General features: G+C 45.8%; 1 protein-coding gene across 2 annotated transcripts in view; it reads right to left on the bottom strand.

The window, feature by feature from the left end:
- The window catches only part of LOC123755724 (RING finger protein 17), a 928,112-nt gene that overhangs the window by 245,035 nt on the left and 667,641 nt on the right, over window positions 1-15,436 (bottom strand). For both annotated transcript variants that reach the window (XM_045738465.2, XM_069300037.1), the window contains one exon: window positions 14,177-14,301. In XM_045738465.2, the coding sequence (XP_045594421.2) occupies window positions 14,177-14,301 (125 nt within the window). The remainder of the gene's footprint in view (window positions 1-14,176; window positions 14,302-15,436) is intronic.

Here is a 15,436-nt window from a genome sequence, read left to right as displayed (position 1 = left end):
GGACCAGCGCCAGAACCTGGCCCCTTCAGAGAGGTTTCAGGGAGCAATGGCCCTGGAAAACCCCATATGGTTGGGGGTTTTCTTTATCTGCCATCAACCAGGGTTATGTACCCAGAAAGGTAGGAGTAACGAAACAAACCCCACATCGTAAGAAACTACAACAAAAACTGAACAGAGAGGTAGAAAACTCCCTACAATCCAAAAAAAAAACAATCAAACAATCAATTTACTGCCGCGCCGGTCGTCCGCGCAGCCCTCCCTTTCCCGGGTGGGGGAGGGGAGGGCCCCGGACCTCACCACGCCAGCTGCCTTCAGTTCGGAAACTAGGCATCAACCAACGCGAAAAATCCCGCCGACCGGATGGTAGGGAGGGTAGCCAGGGAGCCTCCGGGGCTCACCCAGAAAATGGCGTTTCATAACATTCAATGCTGGTTTTCTGTGGGGGAGCCCCTACGGCTCCCTGGAGCTACATACCCACAGAGAAGGAAAAATTGGGACTTACCCGGGAGGCAGCGGCCACAAACTCAACGTGAAGTCGAGACAACTGGCTGCAACCTGCGACCCAAAGCAACACAATAACGACGAGGAGCAGGGACGTTCACCAAATAACGGGCGGCCAGGGCCCTGTTCGACTTCCAAAATCCACATGCCCGAATATGTGCCCAAGACATATTACCAAACACGGCAGCCAAAGCAGCAAACTTCCTAACGTCATGGGCGCGAGGATAGACCGCAGGCTGGCTAGACTTAATAACCCTGCGGACAACCTGGGAGACCCGAGCCCTGGAGGGAACGAGGGAAACCGGATCAACCCAAAGCGCATCCCCAGCCACCCCGGCTGAAGCGCGCAGGTAACGGCGAAGTGCTGCAACTGGACACAACACATGATGCACCCCTGGCCGAACCAACAAAGCATCAATGACCAACGGACCCCTCCGGAAAGCAGCCGTTTTGTTTTTCCCCAGAAAAGATGGAGAAAGCTGCAAACGGACAAACCTACCCCCAGGACCAAAAGAGCAAAAACCCCTGCGCTGGAGGAGAGCATGAAGCTCCCGTACCCGACCCACAGAGGCCAATGCCAACAAAAACAAAGCCTTGGAAAAACAATCAGGAATCAAAGGGGCCACCACAAACCGAGGAGAGGAAAGATAGGAGACACCCTGTTCAAGGACCAGGACGGCTCAGGAGGCGCATGAGCAGGCTGGAGGTGAAACATAGCACGGGAAAGCTTACAAAACGGGACGGATGTGACGTCCACCCCGAAAACTAGCTTGAGCGGCTCCGCCAGCGCCGCACGATACGAGGCGACAGTATTAGGCATCAAATGACGGTCCTGAAAAAGTCAAGAAAGAAAGGACAAAACAACCCGTTCCGAAAGAAAAGACAACCTACAAAGAGCCAGAAAATAACGAAAAGAACGCCAGGAAACTTCATACTGTCGCCGAGACGAAGCTCTCAGGTGGGACACCATCAACGAAGTCACCTGATCGCCATAGAAATGGTGATACAGCTGTGTCAAAAAGACCAGACGCAAAGAGCTGAGGAGAAGGTCGAACCAGCCCCGTACCGGATCGGACCGACCTGCTGAAAGAGGCGGAGCCGCGGGAAACGTCCCGGGTTCAGGCACCGAGCCAAAAGCACTGGAAACCAAGGCTGGGCCGGCCACCAAGGGGCCATGAGAAGTACTCTCCCTGTGAATGTCTCCAACCGAACCAGAACCCGAAGCAACAGCTGGACCGGAGGAAAGAGGTACAGGTAACCCCACATCGACCAGTCCTGCTGAAAGGCATCCACAGCGAACGCTTCGCAGTCGGGAAAGGGCGTCCCATATAATGGGAGATGCCGAGACCACGCCGACGCGAAGAGGTCCACTTCTGGGAGACCGTACGTCTGGCAGATCCAACGAAATGAGTCGTCATCAACCGTCCACTCTGTGGACCGGGGAAGGAAGCGAGACAGACCGTCCGCCAGAACGTTGGACACACCCCGGACGTGAACCGCACGGAGAGCCAAACCCCGAGAATCCAGCAGACGAACCACTCGAAGGGACCAACCCCAAAGAGCCAAGGACCGAAGAGAACCCCCGCGATTCAGGCAATGAACCACTGGAGAACAGTCCGAATGGAGGCGAATGGTCGATCCCAGAGCGACCCGAATCCTCCGAAGCGCGAACCAAACAGCCGCGAACTCCCGAACCATGCTGTGAGCCCGACGGAAGGACGGACCCCATCGTCCCTGGCCTGCCTGGTGAGCACTGGTCACAAAGCCCCAGCCGAGAGACGACGCGTCCGTGAACACATCGAGCGAGGGCTCGGGAAGGCGCCAAGGCACCGAACCCCGAAAACCCCGAAGAGGAAGCCGGTGATGCAGCAACTGACTTAAGACCCCTGGAGGATGAACCCAACAATCGCGGAGAGGCGGAAAGGACGTCCCCGAAGGAACCAAAACAGACGCCGAAGCCAAACCCGACCCGGCAGGTAGACTAACATGGCGAAGTTCAGACTCCCACACAACCGCTTGAGCAACCGCCGAGTGATCTGGGACCCCCTCAGAAACAGCTGACGGCAGTCCCACAGCTGCCACAATGCCTCTGGAGGGAGAGACAAGGAAGCGGTCCGAGAATCCCAAACAAGACCCAGCCAGGTCCGAACCCGGGACGGAACCAGATGGGACTTCCTCCAGTTCACCAGGAACCCGAACCTGGCGAGCTGGGAAAGAACCATATCCCTGGCGAGCAGACAAGCTGACCGACTGGGAGCCCACACCAGCCAGTCGTCGAGGTAGGCCAAAACCCGAATCCCTAGAAGATGCAGACGGATCACCACAACCCGGGTTAGACGTGTGAAAACGCGAGGTGCCAGATTCAAGCCAAAAGGTAGGCATCGAAAACGGTAAGCATGACGCCCCACCACGAAACCTAACCAGTCCCTGAACCCTGGATGAATAGGAACATGCCAGTACGCGTCCTTGAGGTCCAGGGACACCATCCAGGCACCCGGCTCCAACAGAAGCCGGACCTGAGACAGAGTAGTCATCCGAAAGGAGGGGCAAGGAATCCAGGGGTTAAGACGGGACAAGTCCAAAATGAACCTCAGATCCGCACAATCTCGTTTTGGCACTGGAAACAGACGGAAAACCCATCTGAGGGACGTAGTCGTTTTGATCACGCCCAAGCGCACCCACTCCAAGACGACTTAATGAAGCGCAGGAGAAGAAACCTGCCCTGTTAGCCCCGAACTCCCCAAAGGAGGATCAGTCGCCCCAATGCCACCGCAGGCCGGAGGACACATGCGAAAAGGCCCACAAATCGTGGGACCAAGCGTGGGCAAACAGAGCGAGCCTCCCTCCCATCGCCCTGTCAACGGGGCAAACCGCGAAAGGGCCAATGCCCCTTACGAGAACCCAACCGTCGAACAGGGCAATCACTGCGCCGACCAGACGACGCTGGGCCCGAAGGGAACAACGGCTCAGAAACTGGCACTAATGGCCCACCTCGACCAGCGGAACCCAGAACCCTGGCACGACCCTTCCGAAACTGCCGAGAACGACCGCTCTGGAGAATCAACAAGTCCGCCATAGGACGACAACTAGACAAAGCCGCGTGCAGAAACTGAGAGACCGCAGTCTTTGCAAACAGCAACGGACAAAACGGAGAAGAAAACCTAAGAGCCAGGGCCCAAGCGGATTCCAAAGAGAGGGCGAGCACAGACTGACGACACGCAAGGCGAGAAGCAAAAAACAGAGACACCGCTTCCTTCAGGATATCTTGAGGTTATCTTGAGATGATTTCGGGGCTTTTAGTGTCCCCGCGGCCCGGTCCTCGACCAGGCCTCCACCCCCAGGAAGCAGCCCGTGACAGCTGACTAACACCCAGGTACCTATTTTACTGCTAGGTAACAGGGGCATAGGGTGAAAGAAACTCTGCCCATTGTTTCTCGCCGGCGCCTGGGATCGAACCCAGGACCACAGGATCACAAGTCCAGTGTGCTGTCCGCTCGGCCGACCGGCTCCAGGATGGGCACAAAGAGCTTCAACAGACCAGCCGACACCCTAGCTGCCAAAGACAGCGCCCAACGACGAAGGCCCTTCACTCAACGCTCCCACATCCTACTTAAGCCAAGCAGAAGACAGCTCGAGAAGGTAACAGAAACGCAAGACCGAAGTCAAATGCCCACGGGAGCGCAACACCTCCGCAACCAACGAAGCCAAAAGCTGAGGAACCTGCACGTGAAGCTGGGAAAGGCCAACATCCCGAGAAATAAACACGCATTAAGGTGCTCAAACTCGCCTCCCAGGTAAACCTGCATAAAAGTAGCAGTTTCACGCCAATCATGCGTGCGGGTCCAACAGAACCCATGCCATGCCCCCAACGAAAAGAAAGGGCAGTCTGCCAGCCAGGAAGACTCCGGAACCTCCAAACGCACCCAAAAACGGGAAGAAGAACCGAACTCAAACGAGGACGGCAGTCCTTCCTTTTCCTGTCCCTTCTTAGGTGGCTACTCTTGTTAGCGTCGGCTTGGTTTTCTGGTGGGGGTTGGGGGCCGTCGTCTTGCCACATACTGTCGCCTCTTTCGTGCGGTGCTGGCGGAGCCGCTTCGGCTTGTTTTCAGTCTTGGTGTTGCTTTTGCACCGTTAGTAAGCTGTCTTGTGCATCGTTTCACCTCCGGCCTGTTCGTGCACTGCTTGCACCATCCTGGTCTCTGGTCAGCGTGCTCTGTCTTCTGCTCGGTTGGTAGTGCCCCTTTGGTTCCGGTTTGTTTTTTCGTCAGCTCTTTTTCCTTTTGGCATTTGCCTCTGGGGGTCGGGTCGCTAAGTTTTCTTGCTCCTTCGGTTTTAGCGTTTTGGTTGTTTGGTGGCAGCAGTCTCCATCTATTCTGGTGCAGGGTGGGGCTGCTGCGTTCTGGAGGGGTCCATGGTTTGTTGGTGCTTGGTTGGTTGGGCCGGGGGTGTGTCGTGTTTTGTGTTCAGTGGCAGCCCTCCGCTGTTGTTTGCGTGCCATGGCATCTGTGTCCTGGGCGCGTTTTGTGTTGATCAGGTTCTGTTCTTCCCGGTTTGCGGGTGATGGTGTCCCGGGTTGTCAGCCGTGTTCTTGTGGCTCAGCTGCCTGTGTTCTTCCCTCATGCGCATGGCGTTCGTGGCTTCGCTGCTCTCGCTGCCATCTGAGTGACGTGTCCTTGCGGTCATTCGGGCATGGATCCTTGGTGTTCGTACGGGGGCCTTACTGCTTGTGGTTCTCGTGTTGTTCCCGGGATTTTCGGGGCTGTGGCGCCTTGGGTTGGCGTTTGCTGCTGGTTGTCTTGCTTCTGTGGGGGGGGGGGGTGCGTGGTGTCAGCCTCCCGGTTCCGTCCCTTTGACCTTCCTCTGTGGGTAGTTAGCTCCGGGGAGCCGTAGGGGCTTCCCCCAGAAAACCAGCGTTGAATGTAATGAAACGCCATTTTCTGGGTGAGACCCGGAGGCTCCCCGGCAACCCTCCCTCCCTCCGGTCGGTGGTTTTTGCGTGTTTTGACATCCAGCCTCAGAACTGATGGGTGGATAGCTGGCGTGGGAGGTCTGGGGCTCCCCCTTCCCCCTCCCAGGGAGGGGGGAGCTGCGCAGACAGCGGCGCTGTGACGTGTGACGTCACACTAGTTTGCTTGTTTTCTGTTAGGGAGTTCTATCCACTAGTTCAGCTTTAGGTAGCAATTTTAACCAGAATAGGGGTTTGTTTTGGAATGCTTACCTTTCTGGATGCTTGACCCAGTCGATGGCAGACATAGAATGCTTCCAAAAACACGGGGGTTTCTATACGCCATTGCTCCCCTCTCCTCTCTGAGGGGACCAGGTTCTGGCCATGGTCCCCGGTAGGCCCTAGAACTCCATACACATGACTGATGCCAAAGTCTGACATTAGCATATCATACTGGTAAAGCTCCAGGGAGCCTCCGGGTCTCACCCAGAAAATGGCGTTTCATTACAGAGTTTGCTGATGTTGACAAAGAAATCAAACAGCAAATAATTGAAACATGCACATCTACACGTCTTCGTCGAAGAGCTCTAGAACTTGTTGATGATGAAAGTTCTCTTACCAAGATACTGGATATGGCTCGTCGAATGGAAGATGCTGCACATGATGCTCGTGTCATGGAGTGCAGTGCCAACAACGGTTCTGCCACTGTTACTAACAGTGATGAGGTATGTAAGATTCAGGGAGGACACCGTGATAATAGAAGATATCATGCCAATCCTAACAGCAAATTGAGCCAAGAACCACATCACAAATGGGGTCATGGAACAAGACTCAAGCAGTCACGACTCACATCAGAGGGTGTCAACAATAAATGTTACAATTGTGGAGGAGACTACCCACACCAAGGTAATGTTTGTCCTGCTCAAGGTAAGAAGTGCTATGAGTGTGGAAAACTAGGTCATTTTGGTGCCGTGTGTCATTCCGAACTCAAGAAACCAGTCAGTGAATAAAAGCACTGTACGAGGATCAGGTCATAGGGGTCGAGGTGATAAAACACAATATTGCACCTCATATCCAAAATGTTAATAATGTACAAGATAACATGTCATTACAACCAGTCTCAGATGACAGTGAATGTGATTATACTTATGGAGTACAAGCAATCACAGAATGGAATGATCTTCCAAACAACCCAGAGACTATAGTATACATTGCTGGTATTTGTCTCAAAGTTCTCATTGACACTGGATCAAACATTGACACCATTGCTGAGTGCCACTATGAGAAATTCAAAAAACAGTTCCCAAAGCTTGAAAACTACAATGGTAAAGCCACTGCCTATGCTTTAACCCTTCAATTGCGCATCGCATCATATGATGCTTTGACCAACTTGCAGTAAATTGCGCATCGCATCATGTGATGCTTTGGAGTACTACGCAAGATTTAAACGGCCCGCGGATACACGGGGTTCACCACACCTTCATCAGGGCTTTTGTAAACAGACGCCATTTAAAAAAAAATCGTGGGCCAAACTCCCGGGTGTGAAGGGCCTCAGTATTGAGTGAGCAACCAAGCCTGATGCACGCAGCATAAGCTAACAGCACTGCTGTTCAGCTTGTGACCACAGCATCGCCTAAAAATGCCATAATATACTTGTTCATGCTATTATGTAGCAATGATATTATTACAGAAGACCCCTGACTGTGATAAAACTGACCAGGGTTCTGATAATAGCAGGATTGTGGTGATATTTAGTGCTGTGCACCATGGAGGGAGGAGTAATGCTGTGGGAGGGAGGGTACTGGCAATGTCTTCTGACTGTGTGTGGCCACCTTTTATTGACTGCACTCACTATACCAGTTTAGTGGTTCTCTATGGTGAACACAAATGTAGATACTTATATATAACATGTGTATAGAGGTTATAAACAGCAAGAGTAGGTTGGAAGCCGCCATTTTGGTGAGGGAGGTGGCGTCGTCTGGACGACGCCACGGTGCAGACGACGGTGTTGTTTACTGCTTACCACGATGGTCTTTGGTCACCATACCAGTTCACTTGTACAAGTATGGTGAATAAAACAGGTAGATATTTATATATAATGTGTGTATATAGCGTAATAACACCACATAGTATTGTTGGAGGAGAAATATTAGTGCGTCTGGCCTTGAGGGCGGCAGCCATCAGCTGATTGTGTGAGGTCCTACGTCTTTTTGCCTTTACTCACCATACAAGCTTAGATGTACAATTACGGTGAACAAAACATGTAAATACTTATATATAATGTCTGTATATAAGAGCAAAAACAGTATAGTGGGAGGAGAATGTGGGTGAGTCAGGTGACTTGAGGTAGGGCGTGAGTGGCTGGCTGGTACACGGCAGTCACTCCTTGTTACTTTTTGACTCATAATAGCAACTTAGTGGTTCGTTATGGTGAACAAAGCATGCAGATACTTATATATAACCTGTGTATATAGTGTAATAACTGAAAGTATTTGTTCACTGTTTGATGAACATAATTGAATCAACAATATGCACACCATATTTTTTAGTACAGCGATGATTCACTCATTTTATTATATAAATATATCACACTACACACTATTGAATAATATTACAGCAAAAAAACAACGAAAAATCAGAGACATTGAAATAATTAGGTAATTATCTCTTTGTAGCAACTCTGGCCTGACAGCTGGCGATCAACAGACTGCCTGGGACACAGGCTGAGTCAGCACCTGTTTTTTGCCAGACTTCCCCGCCCTATAGCGGGCAATATATGCCACTTACGATTTTATTATTATTTTTACCATGATCAGTGAACACAAATTAACAGGTTAGGAAGATTTTTTTTTTTTTTTTTTGTATGCACCTGTGGGTGTCAAATGGTATATAGCCATGCTCCATTTAAGGGTTAATTATGTTAGTTTAGGTTATATTAAGATAGGTTAGGTTAGGTAGGGTTGGTTTGGTTCGGTCATATATCTACGTTAGTTTTAACTCAAATTTAAAAAAAAATAGCTCGTACATAATGAAATGAATAACTTTATTATTTCATAAGAAAAAATTAAAAAATATTGAAATTCTGAAAAACTTGGCTTATTAGGCATATCGGGCCTTGCACAGTAGGCCAAGCACGGCGTTCAGGTTACTAGGAACAACATACATATATAAATATATATATATATATATAGTAGCCAGAATGCACTTCTCGGCCTACTATGCAAGGTCCAATTTGCCTAATAAGCCAACTTTTCCTGAATTAATATATTTTCTCTAATTTTTTTCTTATGAAATGATAAAGCTACCCATTTCATTATGTATGAGGTCAGTTTTTTTTTATTGGAGTTAAAATTAACGTAGATATATGACCGAACCTAACCAACCCTACCTAACCTAACCTATCTTTATAGGTTAGGTTAGGTTAGGTAGCCGAAAAAGTTAGGTTAGGTTAGGTAGTCAAAAAAAATTAATTCATGAAAACTTGGCTAATTAGGCAAATCGGGCCTTGCATAGTAGGCTGAGAAGTGCGTTCTAGCTACTAGGTATGACACACACACACACACACACACATATTTCAACAATCCTAAGTATTGTAGTACAGGTTGATGGTAGTGAGTGGTGTCCCAGAGAACACAAAGGTATAGTGCTCTTGAAAAATAGGTGAGATAACAGGAAAGTGTCAAGGGAAGTGAAAAATCGGATGAGAAAAAGTTGCCCTAGTGTTTACAGTGCAGAGAAGAACATTCAAGATGGCCACTGGCAAGGGGAAAAACAAAACAGAGCTTGATTTTGAGGGATTCAATGAAGAAAGCATTGATATTAGCAGTCTACATAACAAGTTGGTGAATTTAGATACTATAGTGAACTCTCATGTAGAAATAATTATTAAATTGAAAGAAAGTAATGACCATTTGAATAGCAAAGTTTTATGTCTTGAGGGTTTAGTGAAAGACTTGCGCAAGGATAAGAATCAATTGGAAACAAATTGCAAAGCCATGGAAGAAGAAAATAAACTCTTAAAAATAGCTTTGGAAGAAGTTAAAGTAAATTTAAACATAAGTGACTACAATAGGTTAGGCAAGGAAATTCAACAGGAGAAACAGCTTTTGTCAGCACAGATGGAGGAAGTTACACAGGGAATAGAACAGTGCAAGAAAGACATGCAACTCACTTATGCACAAGTGGCCAAGGAGAAGGAAAAAACTGAAGCAGTAAAGGAAGTCAAACACTGCAGCAACCAAGATAAAACAAACATTAGGCTGGAAGTGAAAAAAGAATTGGCATTTAACCCGAAGTTGGTGCAAAACACAGTTGATCGGAGTAAGTCCCTGATCATTTTTGGCTGCAAAGAAAAGGTGATAACATCTAGGTCAGAAAGAGCTGTAGAAGAAGCTAAAGTAGTAGATAAAATTGTTGGCCTCGTGGAAGGTCTTACAACCATAGAGAATGTGTGCGACTACAGGAGAATAGGCAGGTACGTAAAAGGGAAAGATCGACCTTTGAGGATCACCCTAAACGGTGCCAAACAGATGGAAGAAGTACTAAGGAATGCTAGAAAATTGCAAAGGGATGAGGATGGGAAAGGGTGGTCGTTAAGACGAGATCTTTCAAAAGAAGATAGAGAGAAGCTGAAACTGAACCTCGCCGAGGCAAAACATTTAAATGAGAGCAGGAATGAAGAAGAAATAAATTCTTTTTTCTACAAAGTGATAGGGGTAGGCAAACCAGTAAAGTGGTACATAAAGGCAAACCAACAAAATCAATAGAGAGAGGGGGAGTGAAGAATAAGGAGAGGGGGAACAAGTTCCTGAAGATTGCATACACCAACATAGATGGAGTGAGATCGAAGATACTGGAGTTAAGTGATGTAATACAGCTGCAGACACCAGACATTGTTGCACTCACGGAGACAAAACTTGAAGATGTAATTTTAGATGAGGTCATATTCCCAAGGGGCTACTCAATTTGGAGACGGGACAGAAAAATTAGGAAAGGCGGTGGCATTGCTGTGCTGGTAAAAGAACACCTAAAGGTGAATGAAATAATGCCTGCCAATCCACAAGAAGTTGACATAATAGCACTAGAGATCTGCCATGAGAATGATAAACGAATGATAATAAATGCATATAGTCCACCGCCAAGCAGCACATGGTCAAAGGAGGAGCTAGATAGTAAACGTGAAGGTCTTATAACAATAATGAGAGAGATTATAGCGAGAGCGGATAACGATAGATCACGACTGTTGATAGTCGGTGACTTCAACTTGAAATCCATAGACTGGGAAGCATATGAAGCTAAAACAGAAGATTTTTGGACCTGTAAATTTGTAGACTTCATACTGGAAACATTCTTGTATCAACATGTTAAACAAGCTACGAGGATGAGGGAAGGGGATGTTCCCTCCATGCTAGATTTGATATTTACCAGGAAGGAGGAAGAGATATTTGATATTCAGTACCTTCCTCCCTTGGGTAAAAGTGACCATGTCTTTTTGGGAATAAAGTATGCAATGCGTTATAAGCTGGAAGAAAATAAGGAGGTTGAAGCAGTTGAAAAACCAGACTTCAGGAGAGGACATTATGGTGACCTTAGAAATTTTTTTAGTGAGTATAATTGGACAGACTTGATGCTAGGCAAGGAAGTGAATGAGATGTATGGCAAGTTTTGTGAAATATATGATAAAGGCACAAAAAAATTTATACCAAAACAGAGATGCAGAACTAGGAAACAGGATTGGTTCAATAGAAATTGCAAGAGGGCTAGAGACCAAAAGACACAAAAATGGAATCAATACAGGAAGAGGCCAAACCCCCAAACATACCAGCGATACAAAGATGCGAGAAACAACTACACGGCAGTGAGGAGAGAGGCAGAAAGAAATTTTGAAAAAGGGATTGCAGACAAATGTAAAACAGAACCAGGTCTATTCTATAAATTCATAAACAACAAATTGCAGGTAAAGGATAATATTCAGAGGTTGAAAATGGGAAATAGATTCACGGAAAATGAAAATAAATGTGTGAAACACTAAACGAAAAGTTCCAAAGTGTGTTTGTACAAAATGAAATCTTCAGGGAACCAGATACAATAAGAATTCCAGAGAACAACATAGAGCACATAGAGGTGTCTAGAGACGAAGTGGAAAAAATGCTCAAGGAGCTCGGTAAGAACAAAGCAGTTGGTCCAGATGGAGTTTCACCATGGGTTCTGAGAGAATGTGCACCTGAGCTCAGCATTCCTCTTCAACTGATTTTTCAGGTATCCCTGTATACAGGAGTTGTAGCTGATGTGTGGAAAAAGGCTAACATAGTTCCAATCTACAAAAGTGGAAGCAGGGAAGACCCCCTTAATTATAGACTGGTATCATTGACAAGTGTAATAGTCAAAATATTGGAAAAAATAATTAAAACTAAATGGGTAGAATACTTGGAGGAAAACGATATAATATCAGACAGACAGTATGGTTTTCGATCTGGAAGATCCTGTGTATCGAATTTACTCAGTTTCTATGATCGAGCAACAGAGATATTACAGGAAAGAGATGGTTGGGTTGACTGCATCTATCTGGACCTAAAAAAGGCTTTCGACAGAGTTCCACATAAGAGGTTGTTCTGGAAACTGGAAAATATTGGAGGAGTGACAGGTACGCTTCTAACATGGATGAAAAATTTTCTTTCTGATAGAAAAATGAGGGCTGTGATCAGAGGCAATGTATCGGACTGGAGAAATGTCACAAGTGGAGTACCACAGGGTTCAGTTCTTGCACCAGTGATGTTTATTGTCTACATAAATGATCTACCAGTTGGTATACAGAATTATATGAACATGTTTGCTGATGATGCTAAGATAATAGGAAGGATAAGAAACTTAGATGATTGTCATGCCCTTCAAGAAGACCTGGACAAAATAAGTACATGGAGTGCCACTTAGCAAATGGAATTTAATGTTAATAAATGCCATGTTATGGAATGTGGAATAGGAGAACATAGACCCCACACAACCTATATATTATGTGAGAAATCTTTAAAGAATTCTGATAAAGAGAGAACTAGGGGTGGTTCTAGATAGAAAACTATCACCTGAGGACCACATAAAGAATATTGTGCGAGGAGCCTATGCCACGCTTTCTAACTTCAGAATTGCTTTTAAATACATGGATGGCGATATACTAACGAAATTGTTCACGACTTTTGTTAGGCCAAAGCTAGAATATGCAGCTGTTGTGTGGTGCCCATATCTTAAGAAGCACATCAACAAACTGGAAAAGGTGCAAAGACATGCTACTAAGTGGCTCCCAGAACTGAAGGGCAAGAGCTACGAGGAGAGGTTAGAGGCATTAAATATGCCAAAACTAGAAGACAGAAGAAAAAGAGGTGATATGATCACTACATACAAAATAGTAACAGGAATTGATAAAATCGATAGGGAAGATTTCTTGAGACCTGGAACGTTAAGAACAAGAGGTCATAGATATAAACTAGCTAAACACAGATGCCGAAGAAATATAAGAAAATTCACTTTCGCAAATAGAGTGGTAGACGGTTGGAACAAGTTAGGGGAGAAGGTGGTGGAGGCCAAGACCGTCAGTAGTTTCAAAGCGTTATATGACAAAGAGTGCTGGGAAGACGGGACACCACGAGCATAGCTCTCATCCTGTAACTACACTTAGGTAATTACACTTAGGTAATTACACACACAGCCAGGGCAGAGCAGACCTCGTCTGGCGTCTGCTCTGTCAACGCTTCCCCCCCCCCCAGACTTCCCTGCCCTATTGTGGCCGAAATATGCCACCTACAATTTTTTTTTCCGTGATCAGGGACCACAAATGAACGCTTTTATAAGAGGAAAGATTTTTTTGGATTTTTTTTTTTTGTTGCACGTGGCGGTGTTGAAGGCCAAAAAGCCCTTAGCAGTTTAAGGATTAAACATGCCTAAACTAGAAGATAGAAGAAAGAGAGGTGTTATGATCACCACATAAAAATTCTAACAGGAATCAACCAAATTGACAAGGAGAAATTCCTGAAACCAGCAACATAATGAACAAGAGGACATGGTTTCAAATTAAGGAAACAGAGGTGCCGAAAAACATTAGAAAGTTTTCTTTCACAAGCAGAGTGGTAGACGGTTGGAACAAGCCAAGTGAGAAGGTGGTGGAGGCCAAAACTGTCAGTAGTTTCCAAGTGTTATATGACAGTACTGGGAAGATGGTACAGCACAAGATTAGCTCTCATCCTGTAACTACAATTAGGTAATTAAACTTGGGGAATTACAGAGAATGGGATATAATACAATGGTAATTAACTGTGCACTCACCAGATGGATGATTCAACTCAAGTAATACTGAGATAACTGTGGTAAACTACCTCAACACTGAGGTAAGCACGTCGCAAGCACACACCACATACCCTCTGTGGGTGAAATCTAGCTCCTCTCTGTCCTTGTGGGATGGTGGGATGCTACCCTCACAAAAATCGTGTGTGTGTCAAAAACTTTACACACGCATAGGCATATACCTTTATCAATACATAACTCAACATACTCAGAAACACTGACAAATGAAACAAAAATTAACAAAAAATAAAACATTTTAACTTAGGCAAACCATTTAGCTTAAAAAAATAAATGCTGGACTTCATATACCAGTCATTACACTATAAGTACATCTCTGAAATATAAAACATTTGTTAAAACTGATGTTAATATTTTGTACGAAACAGCTATATTACTTACCTAACTTCAGACACAGCAGCAACACCACAGTCTATTAACTGATCTTCCACATCTATTTCATCATCTTCATAGCATGATAACAAGCTCACCTTACATGTTTCTTCTTCGTAAGTGTGAAAGCTAGCCTATGAAAAAAGTTACAAAATGGAATAATGTATAGATTCTGAGACAGGTCGAATCCCCAAAACACACAATATCATGTCTATACATGTGAAACAACCAGCGTTGAATGTACAGTTCAACCTCGATTTAACGTACCTTGATTTGGCGAATCTCCATCTAGGTCGCACACTTTTTAGGCCGGATTTACTCACCGGGTTCGGCGAACTCTGGTTCACTGAAGCAGGGGATGTGCGGATTGGCTTACGATGTTGGGACAGAGTTCACAGACTGGTGGAACACTTTCCCATTCTATTTCAGGTTACAATTAATAATTTCTTCTTATGACAAGCTTGATCACACAAGTGGACCACACAACAAGTGAACTATATGAACCAAACACCAGCCAGAGGGGTAAACAAAACAAGTGAACCATATTAACCAAACACCAGCCAGAGTGGTCCGCCCAAGTGAACGACAGAATTTCCTTGATTTTCGTTCACTGATTTATGGCACACGTATTTTGTAAATTAATTTAAAGGCTGAAGCATGAATAGCTACATACATGTAGTGAAATCTCCTTATAGCCATTTTCTGTGATGAAACAAGATGAGTGAAGGTGGACAGATAAGGGAATACTGTACTGTAAACCTCACTGGGTTTTTCTTCCTCTGTGTCGTCATAGTTCAGTGACCCATGACTTTGAAATTTTCAGATTAATATATCGTTTCTAAAACCGATGTTTTAATAGCTCTATATTATCCTAATTAAACAAAACTAAATAAAACCAAAAATATACTGTATTATGATAGACATCTTATGGCACACGATAGGTAGGAGGCCAGGCACAGGATACAGAATAGGAGATGAAGTACTTAATGAAACAGACAGAGAGAAAGATCTAGGAGTTGATATCACACCAAACCTGTCTCCTGAAGCCCACATAAAGAGAATAACGTCTGCGGCATATGCGAGGCTGGCTAACATCAGAACGGTGTTCAGGAACCTGTGTAAGGAATCATTCAGAATCTTGTACACCACATATGTAAGACCAATCCTGGAGTATGCGGCCCCAGCATGGAGCCCGTACCTTGTCAAGCACAAGACGAAGCTGGAAAAAGTCCAAAGGTATGCTACTAGACTAGTCCCAGAACTAAGAGG

Source organism: Procambarus clarkii, chromosome 43 (genome assembly GCF_040958095.1).
Source record: "Procambarus clarkii isolate CNS0578487 chromosome 43, FALCON_Pclarkii_2.0, whole genome shotgun sequence".
In the NCBI taxonomy this organism is placed as follows: Eukaryota; Metazoa; Arthropoda; class Malacostraca; order Decapoda; family Cambaridae; genus Procambarus; species Procambarus clarkii.
Note: the sequence above shows the minus strand (reverse complement) of the source record. Positions and strands in the feature narration are given on the sequence as shown.